Source organism: Anolis sagrei, chromosome 4 (genome assembly GCF_037176765.1).
Source record: "Anolis sagrei isolate rAnoSag1 chromosome 4, rAnoSag1.mat, whole genome shotgun sequence".
Classification (NCBI taxonomy): domain Eukaryota; kingdom Metazoa; phylum Chordata; class Lepidosauria; order Squamata; family Dactyloidae; genus Anolis; species Anolis sagrei.
The window spans coordinates 105,795,685-105,813,512 of record NC_090024.1 but is presented as its reverse complement, the minus strand read 5'-3'; the positions used below and the strand labels follow the sequence as shown (position 1 = coordinate 105,813,512).

Below are 17,828 nucleotides of genomic sequence, written 5' to 3'. Positions count from 1 at the left end.
CCCATATATCTGTCACTTTCACTCATACCTGACACTGAGATTGCTGGTAAATAAAAGAAAAGAAATCGCTCTGAAGTAGGAGCAGAAAGGATGCTGCCCCTTTAAGGATTGCTGGACTGCGCCCCTCGGCATCCCTCACCCTTGCATATGCGGGCGTCGTACTTCAATGACTCCTGCCTGAAGAAAACAGAGGGCGCCGCGTTTCCCGCGCTTTTTCCAAGCCCGAGAGGGGGCGGGGCTTAGAGGGGGCGGGGCTTGGCCAGGCCATGGGGCGCCCGCGGGTGTGCAGGCTGCTGCGGGGCTGCTTCGAGGAGGTGCTGCCCTTGGAGGCCTTCGTGAGGCGCCTCCAGGAGAAGGAGGCCGAAGCCTCGGGGGCCCCGCTGGTCCAGGAGGGGGATCCCAAGTGCTTCCGAGTGCTGGTGGAGCGCTGCCTGGTGGGCAGGCCCCGCGGGGGGAAGGCGCCCCCGCCTCGCTTGAGCTTCCAGCAGGTAAACAGCCCTCTCCAGGCCCGCCCCTTGCCGTGGGCGCTTCTCCTCAGCACTGCCTGGGGAGACACACAGGGACCTCTCCCGCAAAAATACTCCATAGTATGCACACTGAGGCGCTTATAACTTGCCCTGGAAGGCTGCTGGCTCCTTCAGGGGAGCACAAGCTGCCCCCAAACATTTTAATACAAGCGCGTTTTCTGAGTTGTATGGGCAGTGGGGACATCCAGCTGCCAACCCTGGATGGCGAGGCACTACGTCCATCATCATTGGTAAAGAGTCTGGGAGTCCTTTTGGACCCTCTGCTGACGATGGAGGCCCAGGTATCCACCGTTAGCAGAACTGCCTTCTTTCACCTACGGCAGGCTAGACGGCTGGCCCCTTACCTGTCCAGCGACGACCTAGCTACGGTGATCCAGGCCACGGTCATCTCAAGACTGGACTACTGTAACGCCCTCTACATTGGCCTTCCTCTGTCGGTGATCCGGAAGCTCAAGTTGGTACAAAATGCAGCTGCTCAGCTTCTTGCGGGAACTCCGATGAGATGCCACATAACACCAAACTCACAACAGCTGCATTGGTTACCAATTGAGCACCGGATCACTTTCAAAGTGATGGTACTCACCTTTAAGGCCTTGCATGGTTTGGGGCCGATGTACCTCACCCCCTACCAACCCCAGAGATCCCTCTGTTCTGAGGACCAAGATCTATTGGAAGTCCCCAGTGTCAAGACCTTGTGTCTAACAGCAACCAGAAGCAGAGCCTTCACAGCAGTGGCACCATCGCTCTGGAATACTCTGCCACCCGAAGTCCGTGCCTTGTGGGACTTATCAGTTTTCCACAGGGCATGCAAGACATACCTATTTCGACAGGCCTTTGATTTTTGATATTGCCGTTTTTAAATTGTTTTAAACTGCTTTTAAATTTTGTTAGATTTTAACTATTCTTGTAAACTGCTCCGAGGCCCAGGGGAGTGGCGGCATATAAGTTTAAATAATAAATAAATAAGCATTCTCTCCTGACATTTCGCCCAGGTATCCTCAGAGGTTGTGAGGTCTGTTGGAAACTAGGCAAGTGGGGTTTATTACAGACTAGCTTGGGGACCCTGCGTGTCCTGGGTTATTTGAGAAAGTAATTGTGTATCAAGCTTGGTCTTTATCAGTTATTTATATACAGTGGTTTCAGGAAGTTAGTGAAGGTACTGCGAGTCCCATCATCTGTGGTCCATCCTCCTCCAAACTACACCAGGATGGAGGCTCTGTGAGCCAAGTTTGGTCTTCATCAGTCACAGGATGAGGGTCGCAGTGGTTTCAGTGAGTAAAGGTACTGCAAGGCCCATCATCCATGGTCCATTCCCCCTTAGAACTGCATCAGGATGTAGAGTGGGTCATGAGTACTCTGTGTGCCAAGTTTGGGCCTGGTTTGTGATTTGTAGAAAAGACTTAAAAAGCCACAAAATAAAAATTACAATGCATGTGCAAAACATGCAAACACACATATACACAAATGTTTTAAAAAAAGGTTGTCCCCTGACATTAAGTCCAGTCATGTCTGACTCTGGGGTGTAGTGCTCATCTCCATTTCTAAGCCAAAGAACCAGCGTTGTCCATAGACACCTCCAAGGTCATGTGGCCAGCATGACCGCATGGAGCACCGTTATCTTCCCGCTGGAGCGGTACCTATTGATCTACTCACATTTGCATGTTTTCGAACTGCTAGGTTGGCAGAAGCTAGGGCTGACAGTGGAAGCTCACACCGCTCCCTGGAATCGAACCTGCGATTTTTTGGTCAACAAGCTCAGCAGCTCAGTGTTTTAACCCATTGCACCACCGGGGACATACACACAAAATACATATACACAGACTGGACCACAGTAACGCGTGGTAGGGGACGGCTAGTAACATAATAAAATTCAACAGAAAGGGCAGGTCAAATGCACGAGATAAGATGTTAAAAAGTTGAAACCCTGGGTGAGATAGGAATAAAAGTATATTTATGAGGGAGGAGTCAGGGGGGCAGTGGGGTTTGGCTTTATTAAGGACAGGTTGACAGTGCATCATGAGGACAATTGTAGATGGAAACAAACAAAATGGGTTGAACGGTCACTCTCCAAGGGCACATAGGAATAGCCAAGTTTTTAGATCTTTCTTAAAGAAGCTACTCTGTTGGAGGCTTTTAAACAGGCTGGATGGCCATCTGTCAGGGGTACTTTGATTGTACATTTCCTGCATAGCAGGAGGTTGGACTAGATGTCCCTTTGGAGAGATGGAGGTGGGGTACAAAAATAAAGTTGTTATTATTTGTGGTCTACTGGACTGCAGATCCCATCAGTCCCAACCAGCCTAGGCAAAAGCAAGGGAGGATGGGAGCTGCAGCCCGACATCATGTTGTGGGCCACACTTGCAATACATAATTTAGGACCTGTGCCCCAAAATTTTAATGCCAATCCCGCGAAATCCTAAATGACAATGAATGAAATATAGTCATAACGTTTTTGTTCACTTCCAGATTTCTAGTCAGCAAGATGTCGTTGCAAGAGTCGTTCAGCGAATCTGTGAAAAGAACAAAAGGAATGTCTTGGCCTTTGGCTATTCTCTATTGGATGAAAACCATCTCCCGTTGCCCGGCATGCCAAATGTCTACAGCTACTTTACCAATTATACCACAGAAACCATTTTTCAGAGTATTCTCTGGGAGTTGATTCTGAACAGAGTTGGGGATGATGTCTTCATGTATATATTGGAGCACTGCTCTCTCTTTATGTTAGTGCCACCTAGTTGTTGTTACCAAATCTGTGGGCAGCCCATTTATGAAATTGCATTCAAGGATGCATCTCCCTCTCCTGAATTCCTCAGGCAGAGGTATCCTGGGCCAAAACACAGCGCCTTGACTGGTTACCTGCAAAGAAGGAGGTTTTCATCTTATAAGCAATGCCCAGCAAGAGGAAACTGGAAGGAGTTGCATCCTAGAAGAAAATTAGGAAGGAAAGCAATATATGTTTTGGAGGGCAGTTATCCACAATCTTCAGTGGTTCAAACAGTCAAGCAGAATTTTACAGCGAGTGCCAGCGAATGCCCAGAAAGCAGGCAAAAGGCCAGTGAGCGTACATCTTCAACACGATCTCTGAAAAGAAAATGGAAAGGCCGTTGTGAACTGAGCACAAAAAGAATAAAAATCATGCAAATAGAGGACAGGCTACAGAAAGAAATGGGAAACCCAGTTCCCACTCAAAGCAAACATCCATTGAGCCTAGATGGTGATGGTGTCACATCTCAAAGCTCCACAAGCTCCTGCTTGGCGGATGGGCTAACTCCTGTGCCACACAGTAATGAATATGGAGAACAGACCTCTGCTGTACCAGATGCACATCTTCTTGATCATCAAAAGTCTTTTGTGAGTGGTAAGACAATGACGCTAGTTAGTGGGAGTAAAACTCACTGTGAGCCTAGCACCAAAATAGAATCTGTCGATAGGTCAACAAAACAAGGAGGTGGCATTAGATCTACTCGGATGGTATCAGCAGATGGTGCCACTGCCAGAAGTATCCATGACTCTAAATCAAGTGGGAAGACTTCTGATAATCCTTCTTTTAAGAGATCCTCTCTTTTGTATTGTCGTCGACGATTCAGTGAATGTTTGCCTAAATTTTTTGTGCTAAATCAGTTGAAGGGTTCTCCGTCAGGGGGGCAAAAGCTAATAGAGAATGTGTTTTTCACCAATCAGATCCCAAAGCAGCTTGGCAGTTCAAACCTGAGCCATTCCAAGCGAAAAAAGAGGCTTCCTAAACGCTATTGGCAGATGAGAAGCCTGTTCCAGGAACTATTACAGAAGCATGCCAAGTGCCCCTATCTAAGGATTTTAAAAAAGAATTGCCCAATCAAGATTTCTGATTCACACAAGTTTGGCACAGAAAAGCGAACTTGTGAGGAAAAAGGGAACCAAGAGAGAAGGCATTCATCCCAGAAGAGCCAGGAGGCCAATACTATGGAGGATTACCTCAGTTCTGTACCAGTCGGTTTAGGCCACTTCCCAGGAGCATCAGGAGTTTCAAGCAGAAGCTGTCAGGAGGTTGAGTTGGGCCAAAAAGGACCCGAGGAGAAACCTGCCCTGGATTCTTCCACTTCCAACTTCAAGGAGTTGTTTAAACAACATAGTAGTCACTGGCAAGTGTACACCTTTGTGAGGGAATGTTTACAGAGAGTGGTTCCTGCTGCGCTCTGGGGTTCTAGCCATAACAAATGCCGCTTCTACAAAAATGTGAAGAAATTCATCTCCCTGGGGAAGTTTGCCACATTTTCTATGCAGGATCTGATGTGGAAAATGAGGGTGAACGATTGCACTTGGCTGCGTCTGACCAAAGGTATTTTTTAAAAAGATAATAACTACATGAATGTCACAAATACCAAAGTGACTTGGGTATTAGAGTTCAGTATTCTTGTGCATGAATGTTTCCCAGCCTTGCAAAGGAGTCCACAGAAGTTATCAGTCTGTTGTCCGTGGATGTTGTGGTGAGTTAGTTATTTTCATCCTGCTTCATGCCCATCACCCAAGCTGAAAGTATTAGCAGGGGTCCTCAAACTTTTTAAACAGAAAGCCAGGTCACTGCTGGAGGGCCAGATTATAATTTGAAAAAAGGATGAATGAATTCCTATGCACACTGCACATATCTTATTTGTAGTGCAAAAAACATTTAAAAACAATACAATAATTAAAAACAAAGAACAATTTTAACAAATATAAACTTATTAGTATTTCAATCTCCAGCAAAGGATCACCGCCTTGTCGGGGCGCTGGAGCTTGAGCACCTCAATGATGTCATGAGCGAAACCGTGAAGGGCCACCCAAGACGGGACGGTTGTGGCAGAGAGGTCAGACCAAGCGTGATCCCTGGGGAAGGCAATGGCAAACCACTCCAGTATCCTTGCCAAGAAAACTAAATGGACCAGTACAACCAGAGATATGTCGGTATGCCATTGGAAGATGGGACTCCCAGGTCGGAAGATGGCCAAAATGCTACTGGGGAGGAGCAGAGGATAAGTTCAACTAGCCCCAGATGTGATGACGCAGCTAGCTCAAAGCTGAAAGGAAGGTGAACGACGAATCCGATGCTCTAAAGATCAACACACCATAGGAACCTGGAATGTAAGATCTATGAGCCAGGGCAAATTGGATGTTGTTATTGGTGAGATGTCAAAACTAAAGATAGACATTCTGGGGGTCAGCGAACTGAAATGGACTGGAATGGGCCACTTCACATCAGATGACCACCAGATCTACTACTGCGGACAAGAGGAACATCGAAGAAATGGAGTAGCCTTCATAATTAATAAGAAATTCGCTAAAGCGGTGCTTGGATACAACCCAAAAAATGACAGAATGATCTCAATTCGAGTGCAAGGAAAGCCTTTCAACATTACAGTGATCCAAATATATGCCCCAACCACAGCTGCTGAAGAAGCAGAAGTAGATCAGTTCTATGAGGATCTGCAGGACCTACTGGATAATACACCAAAAAGAGACATTATTTTCATTACAGGAGACTGGAATGCCAAGGTGGGAAGTCAAATGACAACTGGGATCACAGGCAAGCATGGTCTGGGAGAACAAAATGAAGCGGGACGCAGGCTGATAGAATTTTGCCAGGAAAACTCGCTGTGTATAACGAATACTCTCTTCCAACAACCTAAAAGACGGCTTTATACATGGACCTCACCAGACGGTCAACACCGAAATCAGATTGACTACATCCTTTGCAGCCAAAGGTGGCGGACATCCATCCAGTCGGTGAAAACAAGACCTGGGGCTGACTGTAGCTCAGATCACGAACTTCTTATTGCTCAATTTAGAATAAAACTAAAGAGATCAGGGAAAATACACAGACCAGTTAGATATGATCTCACTAACATTCCTAGCGAATATACAGTGGAAGTGAAGAACAGATTTGAAGGACTAGATTTAGTAAACAGAGTCCCAGAAGAACTATGGACAGAAGTCCGCGACATTGTTCAGGAGGCGGCAACAAAGTACGTTCCAAAGAAAAAGAAAACCAAGAAGGCAAAATGGTTGTCTGCTGAGACACTGGAAGTAGCCCAAGAAAGGAGGAAAGCAAAAGGAAACAGTGAAAAGGGGAGATATGCCCAGTTAAATGCGCAATTCCAGAGGTTAGCCAGAAGAGATAAGGAACTATTTTTAAATAAGCAATGCATGGAAGTGGAGGAAGACAACAGAATAGGAAGGACAAGAGACCTCTTCCAGAAAATTAGAAACATTGGAGGTAAATTTCAGGCAAAAATTGGTATGATAAAAAACAAAGATGGCAGGGACCTAACAGAAGCTGAAGAGATCAAGAGAAGGTGGCGAGACTATACAGAAGATCTGTATAGGAAGGATAATAATATTGAGGATAGTTATGACGGTGTGGTGAATGAATTAGAACCAGACATCCTGAGGAGTGAAGTTGAATGGGCCTTAAGAAGCATTGCTAACAACAAGGCAGCAGGAGACGACGGGATCCCAGCTGAACTGTTTAAAATCTTAAAAGATGATGCTGTCAAGGTGATGCATGCCATTTGCCAGCAAATATGGAAAACACAAGAATGGCCATCAGACTGGAAAAAATCAACTTATATCCCCATACCAAAAAAGGGAAATGCGAAAGACTGCTCAAACTTCCGTACAGTGGCCCTTATTTCTCATGCCAGTAAGGTAATGCTCAAGATCCTGCAAGGAAGACTCCAGCAATACATGGAGCAAGAGTTGCCAGATGTTCAAGCTGGGTTTAGAAAAGGCAGAGGAACGAGAGACCAGATTGCCAATATCCGCTGGATAATGGAGAAAGGCAGGGAGTTTCAGAAAAACATCTACTTCTGCTTCATTGACTATTCTAAAGCCTTTGACTGTGTGGATCATAATAAATTGTGGCAAGTTCTTGGTGGGATGGGCATACCAAGCCACCTTGTCTCTCTCCTGAGGAATCTGTACAAGGACCAAGTAGCAACAGTCAGAACTGACCACGGAACAACAGACTGGTTCAAGATTGGGAAAGGCGTACGGCAAGGCTGCATACTCTCACCCAACCTTTTTAACTTGTATGCAGAACACATCATGCGATGTGCGGGGCTGGATGAATGCAAAGCTGGGGTGAAAATTGCTGGAAGAAACATTAACAACCTCAGATATGCAGATGACACCACTCTGATGGCCGAAAGCGAGGAGGAGCTGAGGAGCCTTCTAATCAAGGTGAAAGAAGAAAGCGCAAAAGCCGGGTTGCAGCTAAACGTCAAAAAAACCAAGATTATGGCAACAAGAATGATTGACAACTGGAAAATAGAGGGAGAAACCGTGGAGGCCGTGACAGACTTTGTATTTCTAGGGGCAAAGATTACTGCAGATGCAGACTGTAGCCAGGAAATCAGAAGACGCTTACTTCTTGGGAGGAGAGCAATGTCCAGTCTCGATAAAATAGTGAAGAGTAGAGACATCAGACTGGCAACAAAGATCCGCCTAGTCAAAGCCATGGTATTCCCTGTAGTAACCTACGGATGTGAGAGCTGGACCTTAGGGAAGGCTGAGCGAAGGAAGATCGATGCTTTTGAGCTGTGGTGTTGGAGGAAAGTGCTGAGAGTGCCTTGGAGTGCGAGAAGATCCAACCAGTCCATCCTCCAGGAAATAAAGCCCGACTGCTCACTGGAGGGAAAGATACTAGAGACAAAGTTGAAGTACTTTGGCCACATCATGAGGAGACAGGAAAGCCTAGAGAAGACAATTATGCTGGGGAAAGTGGAAGGCAAAAGGAAGAGGGGCCGACCAAGGGCAAGATGGATGGATGGCATCCTTGAAGTGACTGGACTGACCCTGAGGGAGCTGGGGGTGGTAACGGCCGACAGGGAGCTCTGGCGTAGGCTGGTCCATGAGGTCACGAAGAGTCGGAGACGACTGAACGAATGAACAACAAAGTATTTCAATGGGAAATGTGGGCCTGCTTTTGGCTGATGAGATAGGATTGTTGTTGTTGTTGTGTGCTTTCAAGTCATTTCAGACTTAGGTTGGTCCTAGCAAGGGCCCGGTAAATGACCTTGGAGGGCCGTATGTGGCCCTCAGGCCTTAGTTTGAGGACCCCTGGCATTAGCATCTGTGCTCTAAGGCTGAGTTTGGGTAGGAGAGGGACATATGTGGTCTGCTTCTCTGCTTGATAATGGTATGCTTGTTAGTGTTCTGTTTATTTATTTATTTACGATATTTCTATCCCGCCTTTCTCAAGCCCGAAGGTGACTCAAGGCAGCTTACAAATTGGCAGCAATTTGATGCCATAACAATCCACAATATACAATTAAAACATTTAAAACAGAATTATAAAATAAATATGAAATCAATGCAATACAAAAACCATTAAAAACATAATAGCCAATGTCTTCCTGTTAATCTCACTTGGGGAAGCTGCCTTGGTAGAAAGTTTAAAGAGAGTCCCCTGCTTTATCGCTTCTGGCATATGTTTCTTTGTAGAACTACAGCCTTTGGTTTTAGTAAAAACATGAATAAATATTCCTCAAAAGACAGGAATCTTTTGGAAACAGTATTGTCCTATATTCAATGTCATTAAACTTGATTTCTGGATTTAGGAAATGGTCATTTTGTTCCTGCCTCTGAACATCATTTTCGTCAAGACCTAATGTCCAAATTCCTCTACTGGCTGATGGATTCCTATGTTACAGAGCTCCTCCGCTCTTTCTTTTATATCACCGAGACCATGTTTCAAAAGAACTTACTTTTCTTCTTCAGAAAAACTGTTTGGAGCAAGTTAGAGGCTATTGGAATCAGGTAATTATAATTAGAAAGCTGCTCATGGCCTGTCCAAGGAGAGATGTATGATCTCTTGTTGCTGTCTCCTGTGTCTTCCTGTGTATAGATAGATAACACTTGCAGATAGACTAGACATGAACCCTATTGCTAATTCTATTTTTGAATTCAGCTTCCCAAATTTGGAAAGTTGCAAGGTGGGTTGAGATGATACACACGTTACACCCATTGAAAGAAAATAGGAGGAAGAATATGGTGACTAGAGCACGTCAGATTGGCCCTTATGTGCAATTATGTTCTAATTTCTAGCTGAGAGGTAGGAACAGAAAAGGAATTGATTTCAAACACTACTTTGAAGAATATTGTGATGGTAGACATTCGGAACTGAGTCTTGCAAGGAAGCAAATCTTAAGAGGAAATGACAAAATTTGCTTTGTAGTCTATAACCATGGGACTAACATTACCTTCTGTTTTAGGAACCACTTGTCCAAAGTACATCTCCATGCCTTGTCAGAGGAAAAGATCAAAATTTTGCAGAAGGAAAAGTATATTCCTCTGGCCTCAAAACTCCGCTTCATTCCCAAAACAAATGGACTGCGGCCTGTGGTCCGGCTGGATAGCGTAGTTGGAGCCAAAACTTTCTGCAAGAAGACCAGAGCAAGAAAGGTGCTTGACTTCCTGTGTTTTAGTCTGGTATTATATTAGACCAGGGGTCCTCAAACTTTTTAAACAAAGGGCCAGGTCACAGTCCCTCAAACTATTGAAGGGCCAGATTATAATTTGAAAAAAATGAATAAATTCCTATGCATACTGCACATATCTTAATTGTAGTGCAAGAAACACTTAAAACAATACAATAATTAAAATAAAGGACAATTTTAACAAATATAAACTTATTAGGATTTCAATGGGAAGTATGGACCTGCTTTTGTTGTGTGCTTTCAAGTCGTTTCAGACTTAGGTTGACCCTGATGATCTTGGAGGGTCGTATCCAGCCCCCAGGCCTTAGTTTGAGGACCCCTGTATTAGACCATCTTAATCCAATTTTAGAGGCTTGTTTGTGACCCTGATATACACTTGAGCCCATTCCAGTTAGTCTTCAACCTCCAAGTACAATTCCCAGAACAGCAGATGAAGTCTGGCTTGTGTGAAGTAATGTGGAACTTTTACTTCTTGTGACTTGAAGTGGTTGCTCTATAAATGCATACTAACATCCAATGAACCCCTTTTGTTTTGCTGCTATGCCACACTACTGACTCATGTTCAGCTTGCGATTGATTATAATTCAAAGATCCTTCTCTCATCTATCCCTAAAAAGTCCGGTATACCCATCCTGTAACACTACGTAACATCATTTTTGTTCCTGGGTTATAAATGTCATTTCCTAATTGATTCTATCATTAAAACATGGAAAAAGTTTATTAAAAATGTTGTTTTTACAGGACACCCTCAGCACATTTTGTTCTAGTTTTTCAATAAATATGTCAACGAGTCCCAACCAATTCAATATAGTTTGTGGCAGCCCCAAAAACAAAGTTTCTGGAGCATAACAACTACTGAAAAGTAAGACCTGCACAATTAAACAGGAAATAACACTTTCAAACCAAGAGCAGAATATTTTTGAAAATGTATTAGTGTTATAATTCTAACTGGGACTCCTTACAGGGAGCGGTCAACCCTCCTGTTTAAGGAGCTCCACTAGCTGCCATTCATTTTCCGGATAGCTTCTTTAAAATTCAGATTATTATTATTATTATTATTATTATTATTATTATTATTATTATTATTTTATTTACTGTACTTATACCCCACCGTTCTCACCTCGGAGGGGGATTAAAATCTCCTGTGAGTTCAGCACTACCCCACTGACATGGCAGGCATGAGCTGCCACTGTCTTCAATGCCTGTTGACATTCTGTCGTCTAATTTTTCTTTCCTTTCTCTTCAATCACAGCTGGGTAAGAACTCCATTGTTATTGGCATTTTTAATCAGCTTTGGCTTCACTCTCGTTTATCAGGGCTAATTATCTGCACTTATGTTTCTGTTTCTTATATGCAGTATATATTATATGCGGTGGCGCAGCAGGTTAACCACTGAGCTGCTGAACTTGCTGACCAAAAGGTTGGCGGTTTGAATCCAGGGAGCAGGGTGAGCTCCCACTGTTAGTCCCAGCTTCTGCCAACCTAGCAGTTTGAAAACATGCAAATATGAGTAGATCTATAGGTACTGCTTCTGTGGGAAGCTAACGGCGCTCCATGCAGTCATGCCAGCCACATGACCTAGGAGGCATCTACGCACAACACCGGCTCTTCGGCTTAGATATGGAGATGAGCACCAACCCCCAAAGTCGGACACGACTAGACTTAATGTCAAGGGGAAACCTTTACCTTTATCTACATGCAGTAAGCCTTTGGTATCTGCTGGGGTTTGATTCCAGGACCATCCATGGATGCTAAAATCCATGGATCTCAGATAACATTATATACAATGGTGTAGTACAGGCATCTTCAAACCGCGGCCCTCCAGCTGTTTGGGCCTTCAACTCCCAGTAATCCTGACAATTGAACAATTTGTTAGGTCTGGGAGTTGGAGGCCCAAACAGCTGGAGGGCCACAGTTTGAGGATGCCTGGTGTAGTAAAACGCCACCCTTCATACAAAATGGCAAAATCAAGATTTTTGGTGGAGGTGGTATTTTTAATCTGTGGATGATTGAATCCATGGATACATAAGGGCCAACTACATGTGTTCTTTTAAAATTTGAAATCTCTTTGGTAAGCTTTTATGCAGCCATGTCTTCTATTTTAACTTCCACACTGGAACGTTCTCTATGTCTGTCCTCGTCCTTTCCAAAAAAAAACCCTCATCTTCGGTTAAAAAAAAATCAAACTGTTCAGACTTGCTCTTTGAACCCTTTAGTTTAACCATCCACCAGAGCAACCAACCAGCTTACACATATGTGAATATAAAATATTTTCATATCAGCACCAACAACCCATTCTTTGTATTTTCTTTTGTTTTCCTTTAGGTTCAGTTCTTCAATACACAACTGAAGAACTTGTTTAGTATTCTTAATTATGAACGAATAAAGAATCCTGCCTTGCTTGGGTCATCTGTTTTTGGGAAAGATGATATTTATGCAAAGTGGAAGAAATTTGTTTTGAAGATCTTGGAGAAGAATGAAGAAATGCCTAAATTCTACTTTGTGAAGGTATGGTTTGAAAATCTTTGAAAATCAATCCAAGTGAGCACTGAAGCACAGACTGAATAAACATGCATAGGGTTGCACTGTAAAATATTGCTGCTGTAATCCTATCTGCCCAGTGTCTGTGGCCTGTTTTCGAGAGGTAAATTGCTTGATGTTCACTTTAGCTTCTTATCAGTTAATTAAACATTTCAGGATTTTTTGCTGAAGGTAAATTGTGCCACAAAATGGAAGGTTTTCATCTGTAATTTCTGCTGCATAATGGAGACCCCTGTAGCGCAGTGGGTTAAATCACTGAGCTGCTAAACTTGTTGACCAAAAGGTTGGAGGTTTGAATCTGGGTAACGGTGTAAGCTTCCACTGTGAACCCCAGCTTCTGCCAACCTAGCAGTTCAAAAACATGCAAATGTGAGTAGATCAATAGATGTACTCTGGCGGGAAGGTAACGGCGCTCCATGCAGTCATGCTGGCCATATGACCTTGGAGGTGTCTACGGACAATGCTGGCTCTTCAGCTTAGAAATGGAGATGAGCACCTCACCCCAGAGTCAGACACGACTGGACTTAATGTCAGGGAAAAACCTTTACCTTTACCTAATAGCTTGAAATAAAACCCAATTCAGGTTTTGACATTCACAGTGAAGCCAACAACAGCAGTATATCAGGGCAGGTAGTTTCTGCTAACTTGGTCAACTTTTCTCCCTTTCTAGTTGTCCGAGTTAGCAGAAACTAACTGCCCTCATATACCGGAAATTGCAAAGGGTTTTTTTGCATAGTGACATTGCTAGAGATCCCCAGTCCCAAGAGGATCCTGAAGCGGCTGCCATGAAATGACATGATGTGTGCCCATAACAAATTTAACAGCAAGGACTCTCATCTGTATCACAGCCGTGCCCCCCTTAGAGGTCCCTCAGTAACCATGGCTTCTTCATACCCAAATAAGTGTCTCTGATGTGCACAGATTCCAGGCAAATGTTTGGTAATCTTGCAAAAACTTACCTCAATTCAGGAACATATAGTGTTCCTCTCCCTTGCTCTCTAAAAATCCTTAGTCTTTGTCTGTTGAAGGTTTCTACCAAACCCTCCTAAAAACATGCTTTCTCTAGAAGGCTTCTGGCATGTGCCCTTCACATCTTGGGAATTAACCCTTCATCTTCCTTGGGAATTAAGCATATGGACATGCTAGAAGATGAGCATAGGTTTGTCCCCTGTTGTTCTCTGCTTCTTCCTCTCCTATTATAATTTTTGTTTGGATTTTTGATTGCAAGCTTATCAAGGCAAGAGTATATTTTTAAAAATCATGTTATAATAGTAATAATAATAAACCTTTATTTATACCCCGCTACCATCTCCCGAAGGACTCGGTGCGGCTTACAAGAGGCCGAGCCCAAGTACATCAGTAAAAACAACAACAGCAATACAGAAAATAAATAAACTCATAAACAAAGCAATAAACAGTAACAATAACACCACAACGCATTAAAAACCTATGCAGGGCCAAATGTAATAATTAAATTTTTTTTTAAATGTTGGGCATGACCAGGTGACATATAACTAGGATAGGTATTTGGAGAGAGATGAGGCGAGCAGACAATCCTAGATCATTAGTAAAGTGCGATTAGGGAAATGTTGCTTAGGGTTTCCTTATTCTGGGAAGGAACACTGGAACAACCATGTTTTCAGGCCTCTTAAAGACTGCCAGAGTTGGGGCATGCCTAATGTCCTTAGAGAGCAAGTTCCAGAGTCGAGGGGCCACCACCGAGAAGGCCCTGTCCCTCGTCCCCCACCAATTGCGCTTGCGATGTTATGTCATTTCTGTTAATACTTTTGCAGGATATTTTCTTTGTATTTGGTTGTGAATGTCCTCCCATTACAGTATTCTTACTGTGGTTGCTGTTGTTATGTACCTTCAAGTCATTTCCAACCTAAGGTGACACTGTCATGGGATTTTCTTTGAAAGGAGTTGCCTTTGCCTTCTTCCTCTAGGGCTGTAAGACTGTGATGTGCCCACGGTCACCCAGTGGGGTTTCATGGCCAAATGGGGAGTTGAACTCTGGTCTCCAGAATTGTCACCCAACACTCAGCACTGCTTCACACGAGTTCTTATGTTTACTTTGTGTAACATCAGTCCACTGTTGTAAGAACTGTTGACTGAACTGTACTGTTTTCTCTTCCAGGCCGATGTAACAGGGGCTTATGATACCATCCCTCATGACAAACTGGTAGAGGTAGTTTCACAGGCCCTTCCTCCAAACAAAAAGACCACGTACAGCATACGGCGCTACGCAGTTATCATAAGGACAAGAAATGGACTTCTAAGAAAATATTACAGGAGACACGTAATGCCTTCTTCCTCTAGGTTTTCTCTGGATGGTTTTCTCTGGATGGTTTTCTCTGGATGGTTGTTGTATATTCTGTTGCCTAAAGCAGCTGTTACTGGTGGTTCCCATGTGACTGGGGGTCCTTCCAGGCAGGTCCTATATCCCAGAATCTGATTCCATGTTTTCTGTTTATTCCAGATTATCTGGCAGTGCGGACTCATATAATCCAGTTCAAAACAGAAAACCTGGGATCATATACTTGGATATAGGGTGTGTCTGGAAGGGCCCTGGGAGGGTGAATCCACTCAGAGGTTTATTCTGTATTTAAAAAGAGATATCCAAATGCTGGGGCCTGCCCTTTTCCTCTCTCCTGCCCCAAAATAGGTTCAGCAATTTGGATTGCTTTTTAAAGCTTTGTACTGTAGAACAAACACACTGTCCCACTAACATGGGTTTCACCAGCCCCCACTAACTGATAGGAAGCCAAAATACTAAAGTTAGATATTTTATAATATGCACTGGCTAGACAGCTCATCCTTAAGGGAAGTCTGCTGGGGGAAGAAGATATTGCTCCACTTTTATTTTTGTGTTTTTTAATGGTGGGGATAGGATTAAAAACAGGACTTTCCATGTAAAGACAGAAATGTACATGAATAAACATTGCATTTTAGGATGCAAAGTGTTTGCATTTCCGCACCTGAAGCTGAGATAGATGGTGAGCTTATTGTGAAAACTCTCCAACTTTCCAAGGCCCTTTCTACACTGCCAGATAAAATCCAGATTATCTGATTTGAACTTGATTATATGGCAGTGTAGGCTCATATAATGCAGTTCAAAGCAGATAATGAGGATTATCTGCTTTAATCATCTGGATTCTATGACAGTGTAGATTGCTTTACTCGTGGACAATGGCAGGCATTCATGCTTGTGGAGTAACAAGCTATGAGTTACGCTCGCAGAGCTCTAAAGGAACATATAAAGAACTGGTACCAGGAACTATTTTCATGGTACTTAGTTTTTTGAAAAAAATAAAAAAACCAATATTCCAAGACTAATTTTTTTTTTCGTATCAGGAGCGACTAAATAAATATTATTGCTGTAACCAGCAACCATTTTTTATTATTTCAGATTTTATTTTGAGGGCATTCTAAGAGACATTTTGACAGGCTTTATGCTATTCTTTTAGCAGTCTTCCTGAAATATACCAGTGTGTTGTTTTTTGAGATGTTTATTGAGCAACTTTGTGTTAACTGTCATTTATTGCTTGAGTGCATCAAATGGCCTTTAAAAACAGATCTTTTCCTAGTTAGATATTTATTGTCAGGGGAAATTCCTTTATTTTTTCTTTTATGAGTGTACACATGCATGTCTTCTTTGAAAAGAGTTCTTTAAAAAGTGAAGCATACTCTGTGTTATGAAGAAGACAGATGGTCATATTTATTTTGGACTAGTTCCAGCTGCTGTTTTCAGCTAAAGTAGTTGAATCATTGGGAGTTACATAAATTTTGATGCAGACAAAATTTGGGTCTGCTCTCTTTTGAATTAACAAGTGGATGTAATCCTTTATGTTTTCTGACATGATGACAGCTTGCTCTCAGCACAGTTATTGTACTGAGCATCAATTCCGAAGTTTAAAATATTTTAATCTGAATTTATTTATAGGTATCTACTTTCAAGGAGTTTAAGCCTGAGATGAACCATTTTGTGAGTCATCTTCAAGAGAGCACTTCACTGAGAAATGCAGTGGTAGTTGAACAAGTATGTTTCTAGGAGCCACTCTCTTTTCAATAGGTTGTTTAATGTTGTTGTTATTGTTGTTGTTATTTAATCCTTACTGACTTGAGAGTGCTTATGCAGTACTACATATAATTGTTTTCTTCTTTATCACCGCCTTATAGAGCACTCTGCTGTTATTTTCAAACGGTTTTTCTTAATACCTTCATTGAACTCATGGCAGAGGCTATTTGGAATACAGGATCCCCTGCCATAGCTCCATCTTATAGGCCCCAATCCACACTGACCGTATTTAGCAGCAATCCACACTTGCCACCTTGAGAAAGGCAAGGCATACATTAAATTAAAAAACATTAAATAAAAATTGGTAAGCAGAGTTCAGTGCAGTTAACCTCAGAGGAAGCATCATTATTATTACTTTATTATTTCCAGTATTTCTACCCCGTCCTTCTCAACCCCGGAAGGGGGACTCAGGACGGCTTACACTCGGCAACAATTCAATGGCATACATACAAGCAAACAACAATATAACAACAGTTTAAAACAATAGATAAATCATTAAGTTGGGTTTTTTTGTCGTGTCAGGAGCGACTTGAGAGACTGCAAGTCGCTTCTGGTGTGAGAGAATTGGACGTTTGCAAGGATGTTGCCCAGGGGACGCCCAGATGATTTGATGTTTTTATCATCCTTCTGGGAGGCTTCTCTCATGTCCCCGCATAGGAGTTGGAGCTGATAGAGGGAGCTCATCCGCCTCTCCCTGGATTTGAACCTGCGACCCGTCGGTCTTCAGTCCTGCCAGCACAGGGGTTTAACCCACTGCGCCACCGGGTGCTCCCCATTAAGTTAAAAGCAGGCTTCTTGCCTCTCCTCCAGCCAATCAGGGGAGACGTTTTGGGGAAGGGAGGTGTTTCTGCACTGGTGGCCATTGCTGTATATAAAGGGGAGCACATGGCTCAGAGGCTCATTCGGAGTCGGGAAGGGAAGGGAGAAGGGGAAAGGGAAATACTAAGGAAAGGGAGATTGTGTTGAAGAAATGTTGGAATAAGAACACGTGTGTGCTGTGTGTTGTTGCTGTTGGGGTTTGGGTCGGGTGGGCACCGCGAGGGTAGTGTGTACCTGGGAGAGTGACATGGGTGGGAGCAACACGGAGAAACCAAAGCACGAGGGGTTTCGGCACTGGCAGCCATTGCTGTATATAAAGGGGAACCCATAGCTCAGATGCTCATTCGGAGCCAGGAAGGGAAGAGAGAAGGAGAAAGACAAAGACTAAGGGAAGGGAGGTTGTGTTGA

The 17,828-nt window shown here is 43.4% G+C and overlaps 1 protein-coding gene across 1 annotated transcript in view; it reads left to right on the top strand.

Annotated features, from left to right (window-relative positions):
- Nucleotides 1-265: 265 nt before the first annotated feature.
- The window catches only part of TERT (telomerase reverse transcriptase), a 47,658-nt gene continuing 30,095 nt past the window's right edge, over nucleotides 266-17,828 (top strand). Inside the window, exons 1-7 of the mRNA XM_067467557.1 lie at nucleotides 266-488; nucleotides 2,994-4,845; nucleotides 9,104-9,302; nucleotides 9,758-9,947; nucleotides 12,308-12,490; nucleotides 14,661-14,822; nucleotides 16,467-16,562. Coding sequence (XP_067323658.1) covers nucleotides 267-488; nucleotides 2,994-4,845; nucleotides 9,104-9,302; nucleotides 9,758-9,947; nucleotides 12,308-12,490; nucleotides 14,661-14,822; nucleotides 16,467-16,562 — 2,904 coding nt within the window. The 5' untranslated portion in view covers nucleotide 266. The remainder of the gene's footprint in view (nucleotides 489-2,993; nucleotides 4,846-9,103; nucleotides 9,303-9,757; nucleotides 9,948-12,307; nucleotides 12,491-14,660; nucleotides 14,823-16,466; nucleotides 16,563-17,828) is intronic.